The 19683-nt window shown below is 44.3% G+C and overlaps 1 protein-coding gene across 3 annotated transcripts; it reads left to right on the forward strand.

Moving 5' to 3' along the window:
- Nucleotides 1-952: 952 nt before the first annotated feature.
- Nucleotides 953-19678, forward strand: LOC8051530 (macro domain-containing protein CT2219). 3 transcript variants are annotated; one of them, XM_029989383.3, is made up of 9 exons: nucleotides 953-1003; nucleotides 1283-1362; nucleotides 4235-4360; nucleotides 8151-8279; nucleotides 13848-13964; nucleotides 15381-15484; nucleotides 18140-18170; nucleotides 18278-18357; nucleotides 19486-19678. In XM_029989383.3, exons 1-9 carry the CDS (start codon nucleotides 954-956, stop codon nucleotides 19567-19569), a joined length of 801 nt encoding a protein of 266 aa, XP_029845243.2. In that variant the 5' UTR covers nucleotide 953; the 3' UTR covers nucleotides 19570-19678. The 3 variants fall into 3 exon arrangements, with proteins under 3 accessions (XP_029845243.2, XP_002433825.3, XP_029845245.2); XM_029989385.4 differs by lacking the exon at nucleotides 953-1003 and adding an exon at nucleotides 1010-1091; XM_002433780.5 differs by having other exon boundaries at nucleotides 971-1362.
- Nucleotides 19679-19683: the final 5 nt, after the last annotated feature.

The raw sequence follows: 19683 nt of genomic DNA on the forward strand, positions 1-19683 counted from the left end.
TAATAAATAAAAAGTAAGTGAACACGTTTTAGTCATTTACACTACCGATTGTACCGTTAACCCAATCTAATGTCCGCCGATTCTGTTACACACGCAGCGAAGACTGTATTCAGGTATAGACCCCCCCCCCCCCCCCCCCCCTTCCCTCGATTTAAATTTTATTTGTTTGTCTCGGTACTGATATGCTGGTTGTTCCTCAAGTTTAAGAGCTACCAAGCAGTTGTAGATTTAGGTATTAGATTCATAGGTTTCTTTCATTAATCTCCAGCTAGAATTTGGACTGTAGGAACCAGAGAAGTAAAATAATGACTCCTTGACTTGCGGCGTCTTTCCAAGAGATCACTCTCACTGCTCCTATCACTATTTTTCAGAGTGAAAAGAAATCATGATAAAAAACAATGCATCTGATTTATTTTAATTATATCAGATTGTTTCATTTAAATTAGATTAATTCTATCTAAAACATTGTAGCTATAATAAACTAGTGCTTCTTAGTCACGATATTAATTTCTAAGCATGACAGATTGATTGACCAACCTATTGGACCACTGAAGGCAATGCGAAAGAAAGAATTACTGTAAATCTAAAGTACAGTTAACACCGACTTGCTCAGAAGACCATTTCTTTGTGATCGTGGTCAGCCTGATATAAGTTGTTCTCGCTTGATGATTCCTTGATATACATACAAACCATCAGCACATAGAAAGCATCAAATTCGAGACAAACGCTAAATAAACAAAACAGATCTTGGGAACTATTTTAGCGTAAAATCTATTTCTATCAGTTTAGAGATGCAAAGAGACATAGTGCTTTGTAATGACACCTTTGATAAAGAATCTCCCTCTTAAAATAAACACACGCAGACGTTTTACTGATTCGCGGGTAGGCCTCAATTTCGTTTTGAACCTCGGTTTTTCTGAGATAGAAACTTTGCGAAACAGAAGTTGGCAACTATGTGGCGCGCGATCCTGGTTGCCGCCATCGCCATTGCGCTCTTCTACCGGTCAGTTACAATTTCGGTAGCTGTCGTTCCGGTTACGCTCGCGCATGATTGCAAACATTTCAAGTGTCGTTAGCCACAGAACCAAAACGTAAATTCTCTTCAAAAAAACGTCGTCATGATAATCCGTGGCAGCGCTCTGTGGCGTCGTGTTTGGCTGCTAAAGTTCGGGGCCTCGGCCGCAGCCGTCGCCCCGCACCAAAGTTGGCGACGAATGTTTATGCTCGAGAGGCGGGTGACAAAATCTCTTCCGCTCAGTTTCGTCAATTTCTCGGTTCGTAGGTCCTTCGTGATGAAGCGCGTCATGGAGGCAGTGACGGTGCACCCGCTTCAGACGGATCCACACGTTGCTGCCGAGAGAGGTACGTGGCTGTGTTCAGTGTGTTAGGCGCGGGGGCGGGGTTGCTCGTTATTTTTATCCAGAGTTTATCGAGGTGAGGTAAGAGAACATTACAACGAGAGCGTCTGACATTGTATCGCGTAGGAAGCCTGGCTTTGCGCTTCGCGCAGTTCTCTAATTACGTGTTTCGTCGATTTCCAGACCGCCTCAACTAGTGGCGATTTTCATCGCGTGTTTTTGAACCTACTTTCTCGGCTTCGCCTTTTGACCGCCAGGTGCTCTAAATAACTGATTAGCTCGAGAAAGCTGGCAAGCAAACCTGCCGCAATAGCTTTTTCTTTTTTTTTTTTTTTTATTCGCTCGGTGTTATTGATTTTGCAAAAGTCTCCTGTAGCCTGTTGCAAGTTAAGAAAGCACGAAAAGCTCCTCCCACAAAGCGCTACTCTTTCCACCTTAGCAGAGCGAACGCTGGAGAGGAGGCTAGTGGAGAGGAGGAAATCACCAATCATGGCAAGCAGAGCTATGTGGGAGGGGTGTGACCTGCTTTTTTTTAACCTGCAGCTGATTATAGACTATTCCGACTGGCGTAGGCGAGTGGCTTCATATATGATTTCGTTTGCGCGAGAATGCGGTCAAATGATTCACGAGATCAAACCCCATGCTCGTGCCACCATCTTGGACTGTGAAGTATGAAACAGTATACGCCAACATGGCCCTGACGTCGCACTGCTTTTGTGGCGCTGCTATTGGCAGGGCGCATGTGCAGACGCTCCACTTGACGCGAATCTGGTTCTTGCACATGTGCAGTGCACACACCTTCTCTGGGCTTGTTTGTAAACAGCCCTTTGGCCTATAAGTACTCTCAGGGCGACGCCATTTTGTTATATTCGGGCATTTCAACGAATTAGGCCAGGTAAAAGAGGGAGAGGGCACGCACCTGTTCCCGATAGCAGACTACGAGCAGTATTACTTTGGGCTGTACCAAACATTCGACGCTCGCTCGCTGCTGCCGCTGCAAAGTGGTTCGCATCCCTAGAACATTTACAGCTACTCCAGAAGCAGTCTATTGCACCCTGTTGTCTTATTTCAGTAAACAATCGGCTAGCGTACCTTCGTTAAGTTACTTCAATAGCAATGGCGTTCGCTGGCAGTACTACCCTAAACCGCTGTACAATCATAATCCTGATTGTACACTTTTGAGTTCGAAAAAGCCTTCATGGTTTTCGTAAAACGCCACACGCACGTAACATTTTTCTTACTCCCAGGGTCAGAAACATTAGAACACATTGCGGTTTACAGTACATATTCCTAGCCATATGTAATAGAATTTTGTTAGCCAAGGAAGTGCAGTTAATAAAGGTTAGCTGCTTTTACTTTTTTTTTATGAACTACAATAAACAACTTTGCACAAGCCCCGCTGCCGGCGCACCCGTGTCTTTGTGTTTTCGGCGGTGCACCAAAAGTCAGCTGTGCGATCATTAGTCGCTTTCCAAGTAATACCTACGCGTAAGCATCACAAAGGTAATTTGGTTACAAATAGACCACTACAAATATCTGCGATAATGCAAGCTATGAGATCTTCATTTCCAAGGCTAGCAAGCAATAAAACATCTGCAAATTCGTTGTAAGTGTGGATGTTTAGTATTTAACGTGTATTCCTTGTTTTCTCTATTTTTTAAAAAAATCTAGACATTTCACACATAGTTCCTAAGCCTAAATCAGTACAAACACTATCTTGCAAAAAGCTACTGCCACAACATTCACTTTTCGCCGCAGATGGCAGACCAATCGCATGGTTTATACAAAGTTGTATTCACTTGTCATTTTTATTTGCGTGGCAGATGACAGCAGGATTGTGCCCGCTTGGTCTCTTTATCGAGTATAACATTTTACAATAACTTGCACATCTAAATCCGTGCATCTGCACGTAATATTGCTGAAATGAGGCGATTTTCATCCGTCTTTGCACGCCATACGGATATTGGGTACTGCGCAGTCTACGGAGCAGACGCTGTGCCGAAGTGAGAGGGCATTTCCCTCTCCTCTCTTTTGAGTGGAATGTTCTATACCAGGAAGTCTCAAACATGCGGCCCGTGGGCCGCATGCGAGCCGCGACTCGCTGGAACTCGGCCCGCAAGCAAATGGCTATGAGTCCCGGTACTCATGTCTCGAGTGCTAAAAATGGCATGTGCCATGGTGATCTCATCTCGTCAATTCATTTTAGCTCGAAAGGTAGCCCTGCTCTTTTAACACATTCACATAGTTTACACTTATCTGTGTTCATTTTTCGTTTGTTTTGCTTTATTATTTGCTTCCCAGCTTTTTGTAATGTACAACAATTCCGCTCCCGGGCTGCAACCACGAGCTCGAGATTCTCGCCCTAAAAAAAAGATCACCATCAAAAGTATTTGTTAGGAGTGTTGTAATAAAAATTGTCAGGGAAGCAAAAACTGTAAAATGAACTGATTGCTGTTTTCGAAATATGTTGGGCGTGGTTACTTCGTGTGTGAATAGAGCAACGGGAATGACAGTGTACTTGCTCTCTTGTTGTATTAAAAATGTAGCATGTCGGCACGGTGGTGTCATTTTAATTCTTCCTATCACATGAGGTCAGGGACCAAACCAGTCATGAAAACCAATAAAGTCTTACGATGTTACTGGCAAAACTGAGAGTGTACAAAAAGCATAGGGCACGAGGTATCTGCTTTTTAAAATGCTTTGGCCCCCCATTTTACGTTGGCCCTTGACCTTTCCGGTGTGGGCTATCTGGCCCCCACACTCAAATGATTTTGAGACCACTGTTCTATACCATCAGTGGTATGAGTAAAGCCCTTGCCACATGTTTACAGTAGCTTTCATTTTGCTTAGTGCCATTTCTGTATTTCACTCCTTAGACAAGTACCTGTCCATGCCCCTGGCTGACAAGCGGTCACTCTACAAGTGCGGCCAGAAGTTCATTCCCATCGAAGATGTGGACGACTGGCCGACCTATGCTGCTGCCAAGAACATAACAGGAGCTGGTGAGGCAGCAACTTTTTGGGTTGCTGTAACTTTATCATACATCACTTTGCAGCAACCTGGAGTGTGGCTTCATGTGATTTTGTTGGCGCCTAGGCATCAAAAAGAGTTGAGGCAGCTCCTGATGATGGATGGTAGTTTCTAAAATTTTCTTTCAGTCAGTTGGTTTTATGCTGTTCGGAAGCCGACAGAGCCTCGTAGCAATGCAGAAAGATGTAGAGCCAGCCGAACCGGCAAAACGCAGATGACGACTCGGAATACTGCTTAAGCAAGAGTTAAGCAGCTTCGGTTGACACCAAAGACTTCTGAGCAGTCAAAAAGCTGTTTGTCAACAGTCTTTTTTTTTTTCTTTTTCTATAAATACTTAAGCTTGTGTTTGATTGTCTGCTGGGCAGCTACATGATAAAGACTGCGAGATGTCGAAACTTAAATAATTGGTCTGAGCAGTCACCCAGTGACATTTTGATTCATTGACAATCAAAATTAGTACATAAAACTTAATTTAGGGGGGTACTGAAACGAACATTGGAATATGCCTTTCATATTCAGAAATTAGTTAAACATGACCAACCACAGATGCTGATAACAATCGCACATTTGTATTTTGATTGGATGGCGATTTTTCGTTCCAAACGGCCGATCCTAGCATGTGTTCAAAGAGCAGCCATCGGAGAGCGCGGCGCTTCGTGGGAGACTGTGATGTCACTTTTTCCAGCACGGGCAAGGCTGTGTGGATGCTGGTGGCATCAGTGCAATACAACCTAGCCTTTTAAGATGCCTAAGGTCTGGTAGGGCAATGCCAGCAGAGGTGAAAAAGTGACTGACCTGCACTTCCAACTTCACTGACTTCCTCCTCTTCTCGGTCAAATCCCCTTTGCCCACGGGAGTTGAGTAGGCACATAAAAGAAGGAAAATCTGATTTGGCCAAGTTCATGGGAGCATGTGCACGCAGAAAAAGTGAAGTGTATATACCACATGATGCGAGGGTAATCCATATTGTGTTTATTTGAGCTGTACGTCAAAGAAAGCAGCTAATAGAATCGATGAGTGTGTCACTGCGACAAGAGCGTCTTCTACTGCCGCACAATACTTTGAAAATGACAAGGGTGCGACGAAAAAGATAAGACTCACCTTCAAACCAGAAGATCTAGGCTAGTGTTGATGCAATTCGTGCCAAAGAAAGTCCAGTTAAAAAAACTTTCAGCCTTTCCACTCTGGTGAAGAAGGAAGACCAGCGAAGCTCTACTATGGTCGGACGATCTCAAGGATGACTTCTTGGACGACCTCAAGGACGATGCCTAAGGACGACGTTAAGGACGACCTCAAGGACAGCTTCTAGGACGACCTCAGGGACGACATCTAGGACGACCTCAAAGACGACTTCTAAGAAGACCTAGAGGACGACCTCAAAGACGCCGCCAAGGACAATGTCAGGGACGATGTCTAGGACGACCTCAAGACGACTTCTAGGACGACCTCAAGGACGACTTCTAGGACGACCTCAAGAATGACTTCTAGGACGACCTCGAGGACAACCTTCTGGACGACATCAAGGACGATGTTTAGGACGACCTCAAGGACGACGTTTAGCACGACCTCGAGTATGACATCTAGGACGACGCCTAGAGAAATTCAGCCTTTCAATTGTGGTGAAAACCAGAGTGGAAAGTTTGAATAGAATGTAAGGGCGCAAACGAGCTGGTGTACATTGCACATGGTTGAAAAAATCCCGAGAATGCGGGTAAACGACACAACTCTAAAAAGTCTCTTTTTAGTGTTGTCGTTTACCCACAGTCTCGGAGTATTTTTAACCATGTGGAAAGGTTGTCACCATCTATGAGCAAGGCCGGCAAGCCGATTTTCTGGTTGCCGCCGTCGCTGATAGATGGCGGCAGCTGTTCAGAGTTTTGTGTCCACATTCCTTTGCGGGGGACACAATACTAGGGAAACTGGGCTTTAACAGCTCTGCTGTAAAAAAAAAAGGTTGCATGATTATTTTTTAGGTGGTTGGGGCAGTGAGTGATAAGTGCTCCTTGGCCCCTTGCCTGTTGAGTACAGCTACGGCCGCTGAAATCGGTGACATCGTTGTTGTTGCTTTCGGAATTCGTGAATCAAGCGGTCTTCATCAAGCGTTGTAGTTTCGACGCATTTAATTCTTTCCTTTGACGCTTGAAGTCTGGAAGCACGAGAAGAGCATGTAGAAGTATGCCTGTTGGTCCCCACGGCGAAATGTCCAAGAGGTGTTCGTGCAGATGAAGCTATCGTAGGATTTTATTGTAACCTACACTTCTGATCGTTTCGCTTGGCAAATTCATATTTCTTCTTAGCTTTCGTCGTACGCACATTTTGCATCGTAACAAAAACAAAAATAGAGTTTTCGAGAAACTAAAACAGTGTTTTTAAGCCAAGGTTAATAAACTATGCCTCGCAGGAAGCTCAAACTCTTTGAGATTGTGACGCTAGCGGTTGGGAAATAACGCAAACGTTTGAGAACATGACATTACCTGGATCAAAAGATAATGTAGAAAACGTTCAGCCTTTCCCCTCTCGTGAAGAAGGAAGACCAGCGGAGCTGTACTCGACACTTTGTATGCTTCTCCTTCGTCGTCGTCTGTTTTTCGCGCTGTTTCCTACGATGAATTCCTACCAACGGTGCCCAACCATTCATTCATTCTATTATAGCTGGGAAGGTTGCCGCCATCTACGAGCAACGGCGGAAACCATACTGGTTGTGTGTTTGCCGCCGTCGCTTTAAGATGGCGGTAGCTGTCCAGGCAGGTTTGTGTCAGCAGACACGGACACGATCCTGGGGAACCTAGCCCTTAACAGCTTCGCTGTAAAAACAAAATTTCTTTGAGCAGACGTCCACTTAAGCCTAATATAGTCAAAACAGAACTCGGCATTGTGGACGTTTGTGGGATTTATATCAGTGGAAAACACTTGTCAGCAAGAAGGGGACATTGATCTCTTTCTCACTGAGAAGTCTTTTTCACTGAAATAGACGCTACAGGTGCTCACAGTGTCATTTCTTGTTTCGACGATTTTAAACTTTGGTGGACGTCTGCTCAAGGAGAAATTTTGTTTTTCTTCATTATCTTTTGATCCAGATAATGTCATGTTTTCAAATTTTGGTGTTCTATCCCAACTGCTATATTCTCACAGAAACTGTGAGAATATATACAATATTCTTACAGAAACTGTGAGAATATATACAACATTCTTACAGAAACTATACTTAACAAACAGTTTCTGCTGCTGCGTGTTAAGTCACACAAGCAAAACGAAGGAAAGGCCTGACCCCGTGACGGGATCTTGTCTCTATGTCACCATCAAGCGATCACAGCGCTCCAATCGGTCCCACTCGGGGCTAATTGTAGCCACCACTTCATCTAGAGCTAAGGATAATGGCTGTGCAGCTTTGCACAGATTTGTGTGATAAACTACACTGTCTGAAACGGACTTTATAACCAAAATGGTTCCATGTCAACCTCTCTTTAACAGCCTTCTACAGGGTGCAGTTTTCTGCAAACACGTGTATGCAACACTGCATGGTGACATTATCATCCTCACCCCTTTTCGAGTGCATTTTACAAGAGGTAATGATGATTTGGAACACCTTTACTGTTTCAAGTCACACACTTCTATTTTTTTTTTCGAAAATCTATTTTATTTGAAACTGACTTCAACCACAGTAAGTTGAGTTTGAAACTGACTTCAACCGCAGTAAGTTGAAGACTGACTTTTCTTTCGAGACTCCCTGTACATTTGTGTTTCTCTTCATTTTGCGTTCAGGTTCTGGGAAGTTGAGCAAGCGGCCAGACCTGAACAACAAGGTCTCCATCTTCGTGGGCGACATCACGGCTCTCGAGATCGATGCCATTGTCAACGCTGCCAACAACAGGCTCCTGGGCGGAGGAGGCGGTAAGGCGTCGGCCAGTTCGAGATTCCCATTTCCCTGCAAACTATTTTCCGCTTGCACCAGCGCATTCACCGCGTCACATTGTCGCAATTGATCCATCAACTTCTGAAGCGGTTCACCGGACAACATGCGAAAAGCCGAATTCTGAAAGTTAACATTTTCCTGACTTCAGCGAAAACCGTTGTTCTGAGAGCTTCCTGATAGAGTGTGAACTGTAGAGGCTGGATTTGATTTTTTGTCAAACACTTGCACACCGGGCAGTATTCATATCCGTTATTTTCGGAGAAACATTTTTCTATTCGCCTCGAGACTGAACAGTGTTGCCACTGTGCGGCCGAAATTGATAACATGCAAAAGCATGGATACTGCCGTGCATCTTCTGTTACGGGCGCTCGTTCAGAGGCATGTAACTCGACGACACAAGCTCATTTCCGGCTGAGCTGAACCCTCCCTATTAAATGCTTACTGTGTTTGTTGCTCCTTCTCACTAAAGGCTGCATTGCATCATTTCACATGCATGGAAATTGAGCAAAGCAAAAGTTGGATGCTTCCATAATCTTTGTTGTGTAAATTGTAGGACTGCTGGTCTCGCATATTTTTGTTATCTCGCACAATCTGTTGCTTTCATAAAGCATTGAATGCTGTTAAATGGAAGCTGTTAAAACTACTTTTTTTTTTTACTATTTTTGCTACCTACCGTAAAGTTCCGAAAGAATGCCCACCCAAAATGAAAAGATAAATGATGAAAAACATGGGTTGGGCTATTTTTGGGGACGCCACAGCCAAACTTTATCAAAAACCGGCTACAAACCATGTGACGTGGTAACTGATAACCACAGATCGCGGACGCTGCAAATTCGCGTTTCAGGATGCAATAAACACTCGGGAATTCGCTACGAACTCCTGTGTCGCGGGAAAGGATACCGCAGTTTGCAGGCGCAGCAGATTTGCGTTTAACGTTGCAAAGGATCCGCGGAAATCTGCCGAGAACTCGCATCTCACGGGAACGAATGCCTCAAATCGCGGGTGCGGCAGGTGCAAGTTTTATGGTGCAATTAGCACACGGGAACTTGCTACGAACTTGCCTGTCACGGGAACCAATATCGCGCTTGCAGATTGCGGACAAAAAGGCAGGAATCCACTACAAACTGGTATGTTACGGGTACAAATACCGCAGATCGCGAACGCAGCAGAATCATATTTCATGATGCAATCTACGCGCGGGACCAACTCGCGTAAAATGAAGATCGCACACGCAGATCGCGGACAAGAACGCGGACAAAAACCGTTAAAAACATGTCAAGGGAACGGATACCGCAGATTGCGGACGCAGCAGATTCGTATCTCACAGTGGAACATACACGTGGGAACATTTCGCGTTTTACGGGAGCCGATATCGCGTGCGCAGTTCGCGGACAAAAACGTGGGAACCCGCTGTAAACTCTGTTTGTCAGACGTGCCGGTACAGCAAATTGCGCAGTTGATGCGACTCCCGTCGGACATTGATTGACGTCCGACGGAAATCAAGGGTGGCAGATGTTTCGGAATTTTTATGTTACAGATAATTAGCCCGAAAAACAGGATGGGCGATCTCTCGGGGACGGGCGTTCTTTGGAATCTTTACGGTATGTCATAAATGGCATACTGCAGTCCCATTTCAAACTTCACATTGTGACGCCTACATAAATGTAAACATCGGAAGCCTTTGAAGGTGAAGTAATTTTTAAGCTAATATTTAAACTGTGTGTCACCATCGATAACAATCGCAACCACACTGAGATGGTTTACTTTGCAAGCCTGTGTTCTAAATGAAATAAAGACGTGAGAAATATTAAAGCAGGCAGTTTTTACTTTTTATTCTTAACTTTCTCCAGCACAAGAGAAGAATGGGATTATATTTCTGCTGTGGCAAGTGCAAAAAAGAACTTGGTGCACAGTCGGGCTGGTGGAAATTTACCATGCTGCTTTTTGGTAACCCGAGACTGGGGCAGGTGGAGTAAAATTGTTTTTTTGCCTTTTGCCCTAGTCTCAGGTTGAAAAACATAATGGAAAAAATAACCATTCGAAGAAAGTTATCAACACACGCCACGAAATGCGGCTCTGCTAACACATTTGATAACCTGTCGTGTCTGAAAGCATATCATACAGCTGCAAATTGTATTACAAGGGACATTGTCTGAGTTGAAAACATAAAATCGACTGCAACAGAACTCAATGCATCAAAAGGATAGAAGAAGCAGTAAATATTTTACGGCTTCTTGTTTCCTTTCGATTTGTATTTTTACTAACATGGTCCTACACAAATTTCGAATCTTACGTTGTTTTTGACTGTTGCAAGTTGCAGTCTTCTTGCCTTGTTTAATGATCTTTATTATAAAAAAATTAAAAAAAAAGGCTCTCCACAGCGATCTTTTTGCATTGACGCAGCACAATTTGAAAATAATTAAAATTTATTTTTAACTTTTGGTGAGCAATTGCTCCTTGCAATATTTTGCCACCAACGGAAGAGAGGCACAACGGCGCATGCACGTCAGATCTCCTGCAAGAACGACGGTCGCCTCCCACAATGCTCGGATAGAAAATGGTGTACCATCGCGATTTACACGTTCACCAGCGATCTCCGTGCTCCCCTGTGTACCCAATGTTCGGCAACGCCATAAGCTGCGTAGCGAGCTTTACGACAGTGTGAAATGCGGGACATTTTGAAGATTTTGATGTTTCTTACCAGACGCGGGACACGAGCCCTCAATGCGGGACAGTCTTGCAAGTCACGGGACACGTAATCACCCTAATCTACGCTGTCTCACGTGTGAACGTGGAGAGCCTATGGGGCAGCCATGCTTCTATCCCCGCTTCGATGATGATGATAGCGCGACAGTTGGGCCACCTCTAGGTGCATCTCAAGGCCAATAGTCTGTTGCAGGTTTGGGATAGCAGGCCAAGCTCCTTCAAAGCAGCGTTTCTCCAGCGGACTCTAGTGGAATGAATGCAGAGAGGGCGAGTGTGCAGTGGAGGAAATCACCAATCATGGCGAGCAGAGAGATTTGTGCGAGAGTCTTGCCCTGCTATTCTAAACGTGCAACAAACTATAGGATTAAGACAGGAAACCGAAAAGATTTAGCACAGTGTTGTAAAGTTTGTGGCTGTTTGGGATGCAGAGGTGCATATTAACGGGCAAGATTTCGCTGCCCTAGTACAGTCATGTCTAGTTATTATGGACGAAATTTCCGGTGACCAATCTTTCGCCCGGCTATTGTTGCTGCGCTTATTGATGTGTGTGTTTTGACCTTGATTCGTTTTAGAGTGCAGCTCTTAGGCGCCCGGTTCCGGCTTGAACGGCGTCGCCGTCGGCGTAACCGTGCATTGCGTTATGAGACGTTTCTCATAATGACGTCACCAGGGTCACAAGTGACGTCACTCGTAACCACGTGTTGCATTATGTGACGGTTCCCATAATGACGTCACGAAGGTCGTGAGTGACGTTATGAAGGTCACAACCTTCACGGTGAAGGTCTCGTGAGGAGGAGGGGAGGAGAATGAGAGGATGGAAGAGAGGGAGGAGGGGCATACCCTCCTCTCCATACCCTCCCTTCCTCCTCCTCTTCAAGAGCTGTGCTCTAATTCTGCATTACAGGGAGTTATAAATGTCTTATTTTTTATTGGACGACTAGCACCATGGACAATGTTTCTGGGGGAACGGAGGCGTCCATTTTAATGTGACATGTCTGTACTTCAAAACAGTCTGCCCTCCACAGAAAGCAAAAGTACTAGGTCCAAAATTTCGGTGGCTCAATGTTCAGTGTACTGCTCAAAATGGTTGGAAAACTTGCTCTAGCCTCTAGCTGGATTTCCAACCACACTCTGTGCAGTAGCTGTCCAAGACAACGGAAAAACCATTGTGTTGCCAAAAAGGCACAGGAAAAACACTAGGCTACAGGCATTCAACTAGCATTTTCGTTTTCCTCTTGAAGTACAGTCTTGATGAAGATATTTGTAGTTGAAATGGCGTCATCTTTATAGCATTTGGTCCAGTCACGGTTTTCCGCACAGTGGTGGCAGTGGTTTTGCCGCGCACCAGTCTGGCCGACTGTCCACCTCTACTCCGACCCACGCCTGTATTTTGCTTCCTGCTAAACAAAACGCTGTTGATTTTGGAAATGTGCGATGCCCCAGGCTGTTGCGTCTGGCAGACTTGCGTGGCGCTGCGAGACAGAACCGCATTATTCCTGCAAACAAAATCACTGCTGTTGGGCAAAGAAGTGCCGAGAACACCAAGAGTTTCAGCGATTGCCCTCTCCTCCTCCTCCCCCAAAACCAAGGAAATTGTCAGGCGTGCAGATCTCAAGAATTTCTGGGGAGAACCCAGTCCAACTTGGCATGCTTGCTGCTTGCATGTTACAGCGGAGCTGTTAAGGGCTAGTTTCCCCAGGATTATGTCCGCCGGATCAGAAATAATGACACCAAACTCTGGACAGCTACCGCCATCTATGAACGACAGCAGCATCCAGACAACTGGTTGCCACGATCGCTCATAGACGGCAGCAACTTTTTTTTTGGAGGAAGAAGAGCGGGAGCGGAACTAACAGCGCAGCTGTTAAAGGGATGGTGAGCCAAAATTTGGATTTCAAAAAACAATGCTGGAGATGTAGACGGGACGCGACAATCCCTACAACACTACCAGAAAGGCAATATCTGAAATGGACGGCTGTATTTTTGGAAAAAGAAGTCGAGATTGAAGCAGGCCGACGAGGCGCGTGACATCAGGATACCTAGTTTCCTCTTCTCTTTGCTTCGCTCCCCCAAGGCCGCAAAGCGGAGAAGACGCGATGCGGTTCCCTCTCCTTCTTGGAGAAACATGACGTCAACATTCCGGCCAAATGTGCCTCTTTTTTTTAAAAATACGGTCATCCGTTTGAGATATCGCTGTACGAGTGATATTTTGGTGTTTGTAGCATCCCGTTGCACGCTTTTGCCGCGGGTTTTGGGGAATCCAGATTTCGGCTCAGCATCCCTTTAAGGGCTAGTTTTTCCAGGATCGTGTCCGCCAGACTAGAAATGATGACACCGAACTCTGGATTGCTACCGCCATCTATGAGCGACGGCGACAACCTTTCTTCAGAGGACGAAGAGCGGGAGCGGAACGAGTGGCGATGTGTGCAGCAGCGCGAATGGTTCCGCAACCGCCGCGAAGTCGCTATCGCCTAAAGTTCCACTGCGTCGAGCGCTCCAGATTCCCTTGCGAAAGGAGCAGATCGCTCGCCTGGAAAGCCACTGCCGAGAACAGAGGCTACAGCTTCGCTGCCGCTTCCTTCTTCACCAAATTTTAAAAGGCTGAAAGTTTTTGTTAAACCTTTCGACGTCATTGAACTCGCTTGCCTTCTGAACTGTAAGACTTTGCAACGTGTTGCAAGCGTGGAATGAAAATTTGAAATTGTGCTTATCAATTTGATTTAGACACACGATTCCCTGAACCGGAATCCGACTAACCGGTTGACTAACCGAGGTTCGGGAGGCTCCTTCGAACGAAGTCCGACATCTCCATTTTTTCCTTATTCTTCCGATGTTCACAGTTGACGGCGCCATCCACAGCGCAGCGGGCCCGAAGCTGAAGGAGGAGTGTGCCACGTTAAACGGCTGCCCGACCGGAGAGGCCAAGATCACGGGGGGCTACAAGCTGCCCGCAAAATGTGAGAAACTGTGTGCCTTGCTGCCTACAACCGCAGAAGTCTGGTTCAAACGTTTGCGCTTCGCTTGTAACACCTTGTGACGAGACTGGCGTCGTCCATTGGGTAGCCCCAGAATGCTTCCAACCCACATATGGCTAGACTGAGGCTTCCGACCCATGTTTGGCTAGACTGAGGGTATACCTAGACTGAGGGCTTTTCAGTATTTGCAAGATCGAATCTGTGTACAATCTATGAGAAATGGTTGCTTATAGTATTGTCAGAATTATTTCAAACGCACAGTAAAAGAATGACGCGTCAAAATTTTGCATAAAGATGTGCATGGGGTGTCTCGGAAAAATCGGCACCTGTGTATGGGAAGCTCAAAGTTAAGGCGATGTGCACTGATGAGGTCAGCTTTTGCCGCGCGACATTTCAAGGCACAGTTCTCTTCCTGTAAAAAATGACAGCAAAATGCTTGCCAAAGTCAAGGTTAAATTTTTGCTCTCATTTTTTACAGAAAGAGTACTGCGGCGTGAAATTTCGCATGGTGAAACTGATCTGCTCGGGGCGCATTCAGCAAAAGTTTGAGCTTTCGATGTGCAGAGCCGGTTTTTCTGGCTTGTTTTATGGCGGTGGGTCCGCTTGGGTGCCACCCTATATATGCGGATTGGAAGTGCTCCACGGCTACTTGATGGATGGTGCCAGTGTGCCACCACATTCTCTCCTAAGGGGTTACATGCGAGCACAGTGCATTCAAGCGAACTCAAATGCAAGTGTGCAAATCAAGCGTTTGGAGTGCTGGAACCCAGGTTGGTCAGAAACCATAAATCAAAACACTACTGAGTCGGTAGAAAACAATAGCAACTACAAAATTCAGAGTTTCGAGTCTTTTTTTTTTAATGTTTTTAAAAGGATACACAGATACTTTCTATTTGTACTGTAATTAGTCACTTTTTTTTTTTTGTGGCAAGTTGAGGTTGGAAAATACTTCAGCTGAAGAAGTAACGGCAGTTTGAGTTTCAAGGTCGACCGTGCTTTGTGGTTTGTTTTGCCGTTTATTTGTTCCACTTTGTAGGTTGATATCGGTTGGGTGCCGGTGAGTTGTGGTGCGCACCTAGTGGTCACCACTTGGGTGTCAAGGTACTATTGCAGGATAAGGTGCAGAGTTTGTACCCTGGGTGGTCCCTTCCCCTTAAAGAATTTCCCATAAAGAAAGAAGAAGAATTGCAATATTTTGCCTTTCCTTTTGCACATCTGGTGCCGTCTCGCTTTTCCAAACCATGGTCTATCCATTGACAAATCACTGTTGAATGGAACTTCAGGCCGCTTCGTCCCTGTTATCGGTGCTGCGATGCGGCCAACAGTTGTTCCCTTTTCGTTTTCTTTTAAAGATAAATAGATATGACTCCAAGTAAGGAAACTCTTGGTGCCGTGCAGACGTTATCCATACCGTGGGTCCAGTCGGAGAGAATGAGGCCAAGCTACACGGCTGCTATGTGACCAGTCTGGAAACTGCCAAGGCTCACAAGATCAGGACCCTGGTACGCAAATTTGCCAGGTGGCATAAGTTGTCGCCAGATTTTGGAAATCTGGGGAAATGGGAAAGTCTGAGGGAATCGTTTGCGACTTCAATTGGTCGAGCTGCATCTTGATATGGCCGTCAAATGATGTGCCGCAAGGTTCTCGCTTTGACCAGAAAATTGTTGATCTGCTCCCAGAAAAAGGACTAGAAGTCTGTAAATATAAGCAAAATCAATAGCCTTTGCTTTTGCGGAGCGGCACGCCATGTTACTGCTGGGGACGATCGTGATGAAGGAAAATGAAAGAGAAACTCGCAACCATAAAGTCAATCGGGAGAGAACTAGTAGAACGTCCTACTCCCACCCCTGAAAATAAGCAAACAAAAACGGATGTGCCGATAGTCGAGAGGTCGTATGCTCATCCTTGCTACTGGTTTTGCGAAGTTTAGAGTTTTAATCCTCTTGGGATTATAAAATTTTTTTGTTTCACTTTATGTTTGACTTTAATCCACGATGAGATTCCACAACAAATGCGAGCTGCGGCAGTAGAAGCAGCACAGTTATGATGGTTAACAAACGACAAAAGACCCGGACGTGTTTGAATCCGAAACTGTATCCCGATCACGTGATGTGGTTTCCAACTAATACTAGAATGACAATAAATAACTAAATATTTTTATCACCCCCAATTTGCTCTATGAAAATTAAATAAAGTAAAAAAACAGGTTCACACTTTTTTGACACAGCTACCATGACATTTTGTTGCTCATGATGTCAAAAAAATACTGTTTCCAGACAGTCCAAAAGAATTTGATTTTTAAACACGGATTATAAACTGCAGGCACAGTATTTTGCTGTAATACTTGGGAATCAACATATTTGTGGTTTATGAATATAAGAAAATTAAAATACATTTTCTGGTTAGTTTTGTTTCACTGTGGTTTTGTGTTATTCAGCACTGTACATGTGTTCCTGAAACTTGTTGGGTTGATCTACATTCTTCCTACAATATATTATCTGAATAGTAGTGCTTGATCTTTTTAGGCATTTTTAAGGCATGAAACGCTTTTTTACAAAATCCCCCTCACAGTCTTAAATTTTTTTTAGTCTGCCTGCGCATGCGTGTTCCGCTAAATTTAGCTCAGAAATTGACGTCATTTGTTGTGTACACCAATTCAATTTCCACGCTAAATTTGGCAAGGAAATTGATGTCGCATAACCTTAACACCAATTCATTTTACCTGCTCAGTTTAGCAGTAAACTTGATGTCACACTATCCAACATCATGAGATATCTATACATTAATGTGCTTTTCCCGTCAAAGTTAGTGGGGAAAATTGATGTGTCGGGACCTATGCCCAGTTCAATTTCTTCTCGAGATTTGCCAGAAACATTTGTCCTGTGACCCACGTGCTGTTAGTTTCCCCCTTGAATTTAATGGGAAAATTGTTATCACGTGCCCTATTCACCAATTTACTTTCCCCATTAAATCTAGGGAAAAAATTTGTCGCATGACCAATGCACCAAGCCAGTTCCTCCATTGAATTTAGTGGGGAAATCAGTGAAAATATGGGTTCTTCTTCACTTCTGTAAACGACTGTTTAATGCCTTTTAACATATTTATATGATTGCGTCTTAAATACGTCATTTTCGTGCATATAAGGCTTTGGAGATGTGTCGGGTGAAACCTGGTGAAATTTCGACGAGAGTTTGGTTTTGCGACCTTAAGGGGGGACATGGGCCTAAATTTTAAATTTTTTTGAAAAAATTCATTTTTCAATTTTGACATTTTAAGTTTTAGAAACTAATTATACACCCTTACACCAAATTTAATAACCATACGCCAAATATTTACATTGATATAAAATATTTTCAACACATTGTGAGGCAGTAACAAAGTAAAGGAGTTCAATGTTTGAATGCATTTTTCTCAGTTCCACTTTTTGCTGCAAACTTCATACGAAGGAATCTATTGTTCAAAGGTGAAAGTATTCTGATACCACAATCAACATGTTTCTGAACTGAAATTTACTGGGGAATTGGGCTATCTACTTTATTTTGTTTTAAGTTGAAGTCCTCAGTGATAAAAAACTAAGTTTTCAAAAATTGACATAGAACAGATATGCATCTCGTATTTTGAGGTAATAACTTTTCCTGAAATTTTTACATTTGAGTTATTAAAACTAGATAGCCCGAGGTCCCATATTCCCCGCTTTATATTCAAGCAGTCAAAACGGTGCTTAATAGCTTCATTTGCATATCATAGATTTCTTAATGAAGAGTGACACATCACCATCTGCAGGTATGTAAATTTGTCCTAGAGAGCTGAAAGTTTGCACAATACACCTACATCTGAAGCTAAATCTCCCCTGCAAATTTCATTCCGATCACTTGAGTAGTTCAAAAGTTTGACCTCTAGCCAGTGTCCCCCCTTAACACTTTTCGACACCAGACTACTCGTCTGTTCAAAGACATCTGGACTAGTCCCTGAAAATGCACTTGCATGCACTGCAGGACACACCACATTGGGGCCTGGTGGTAGCCTGAGCACAATCGCGAGTTCATAGCCCAGCCACGCGCGCCAAGAGCAACATGCAGTTTGATACAAACGTGCAATTACTGTCTGATCACCGTTCGCCAAATTGTTTTAATCCTTTTTCCTCCACTTTCTTGCAGGCATTTCCGTGCATTTCGACAGGAATTTACGGTGAGATGCACTTTGCTCTTTCTACGCCCGTTTGCATTTTGCGCGCGCCAGGTTGGAAGCACACGTGTCCATCTGCAATCGTTTCTGTTGACTGTTTCTACGCCCAGGTTATCCCAACGAGAAGGCGGCTCACGTGGCTCTGTCTGCCGCCAGGGAATGGTTGGACTCCGAAGAAAATGCGTTAAAGGTGAACACAGAGAATGATCATTATTCTGTACATTTTTTATGTATTTCTTTTTAGTTTGGGACAAATCTAGGAGTTGCAAAAGGTGCATTTCTAAAGTGACTACAAGGATGCGAATGCTGCACCATTTGTGCCGAACTGCATCAAACTACTTACCCTACATCCGGCTACATTTCACAGAATGTTAAGAATTTGTGCCAGCATTGAGCGCCAAATGTTAGGTTCATTTTCTAAGAACAAACGAATAGCTCGAGCCCGCTACACCGCTGTACAGTTACAGCAGGCTCTTGCAAAATTTAAAGATACGATCATCGCTTCACATAACACACTCTTCAGTTTGATCTTCGTGTCGGTGCTCGGCTGACGGTACTCGAAAGTTCTAGAATTTTTCTTGTTTGTGGTCTGTTTGAGCGAGTTAGTCATCTCCTAGAATGGACAGTTAAGCTAGCTGTTGTGTTTGTTGCGTATTATTTCTTTATAGTTGTCTCCGTTGAGTGGACTTCTTACCGTACATTGATGCACTGCAGAGAAGTGACACCCACGTGTGTACTTCAGAACAGTATTGGCAGTTCAATGGACAAGAATGTGCTCGAAGAGTATATATTGCTGCTCCAAAAGGTGCTCCACAATGACCTTGGCCTACCACGTCACTGTGACCATGACGTCATTGTTCTCCTGGAAAGTTTTAGAATGAGGGGAAGCAACCTCGCTTCTCTCCTCCTCGCTTCGGTTCACCTGTTTGATGGGACGTAGCAAGGAGGAGAGGGAACGGGACTCGTGACGTGCCTTGTCTTGTCGGCCGTATTCAATTTCGCACTTCTCTTCCGAAAATATGGCGATCCGTTACAGATGTCACTGTATGAGTGATGTTCTTAGGTTTTGCAGCGTCGCACCTATTCAACTAGCCTTGTTTTGTGAGCTCGAAATTTCGGTTCAGTATCCCTTTAATTAAAGCTGGTTAAATTTTGGAGGTTAGAATCTAAAGTTTGTAAGGTTGGGTTGCATTCAGAATACTAAAATAACTGCACTATGAGTGCAGAGTTGCCTACTTTACAAGTTTGCAGGATGCTTCCATGGATATTTTGAAGCAATATTGGCACTTTCTTATTTAGTTGAATTGTTTCCTTCCAGGTGGACCGAATCATCTTCTGTTTGTTTCTGCCCATCGACGTGAGGCTATATGAAAAGCTGCTTCCCGAGTATTTTCCTTTGTAAATGTTTGACTTGCAAACGTTTTGTCATTAGTTTGGACTACCTTTTGTGTTCGTTTTTCTCGCTTGCTGCGTGTTTCAACTCACAATAAAAGTTTTTCAATGAGAATATAGTTGA

Source organism: Ixodes scapularis, unplaced genomic scaffold, assembly GCF_016920785.2.
Source record: "Ixodes scapularis isolate PalLabHiFi unplaced genomic scaffold, ASM1692078v2 PGA_scaffold10__122_contigs__length_95168666, whole genome shotgun sequence".
Classification (NCBI taxonomy): Eukaryota; Metazoa; Arthropoda; class Arachnida; order Ixodida; family Ixodidae; genus Ixodes; species Ixodes scapularis.

Coding starts and splice junctions, on each gene's coding strand:
- LOC8051530 (XM_002433780.5), top strand. CDS start 1,119: ATGATAATCCGTGGCAGCGCTCTGTGGCGTCGTGTTTGGCTGCTAAAG. Junction 8,280..13,847: donor GCTCCTGGGCGGAGGAGGCG/GTAAGGCGTCGG, acceptor CGATGTTCACAG/TTGACGGCGCCATCCACAGC. Junction 18,171..18,277: donor CATTTCGACAGGAATTTACG/GTGAGATGCACT, acceptor TTCTACGCCCAG/GTTATCCCAACGAGAAGGCG.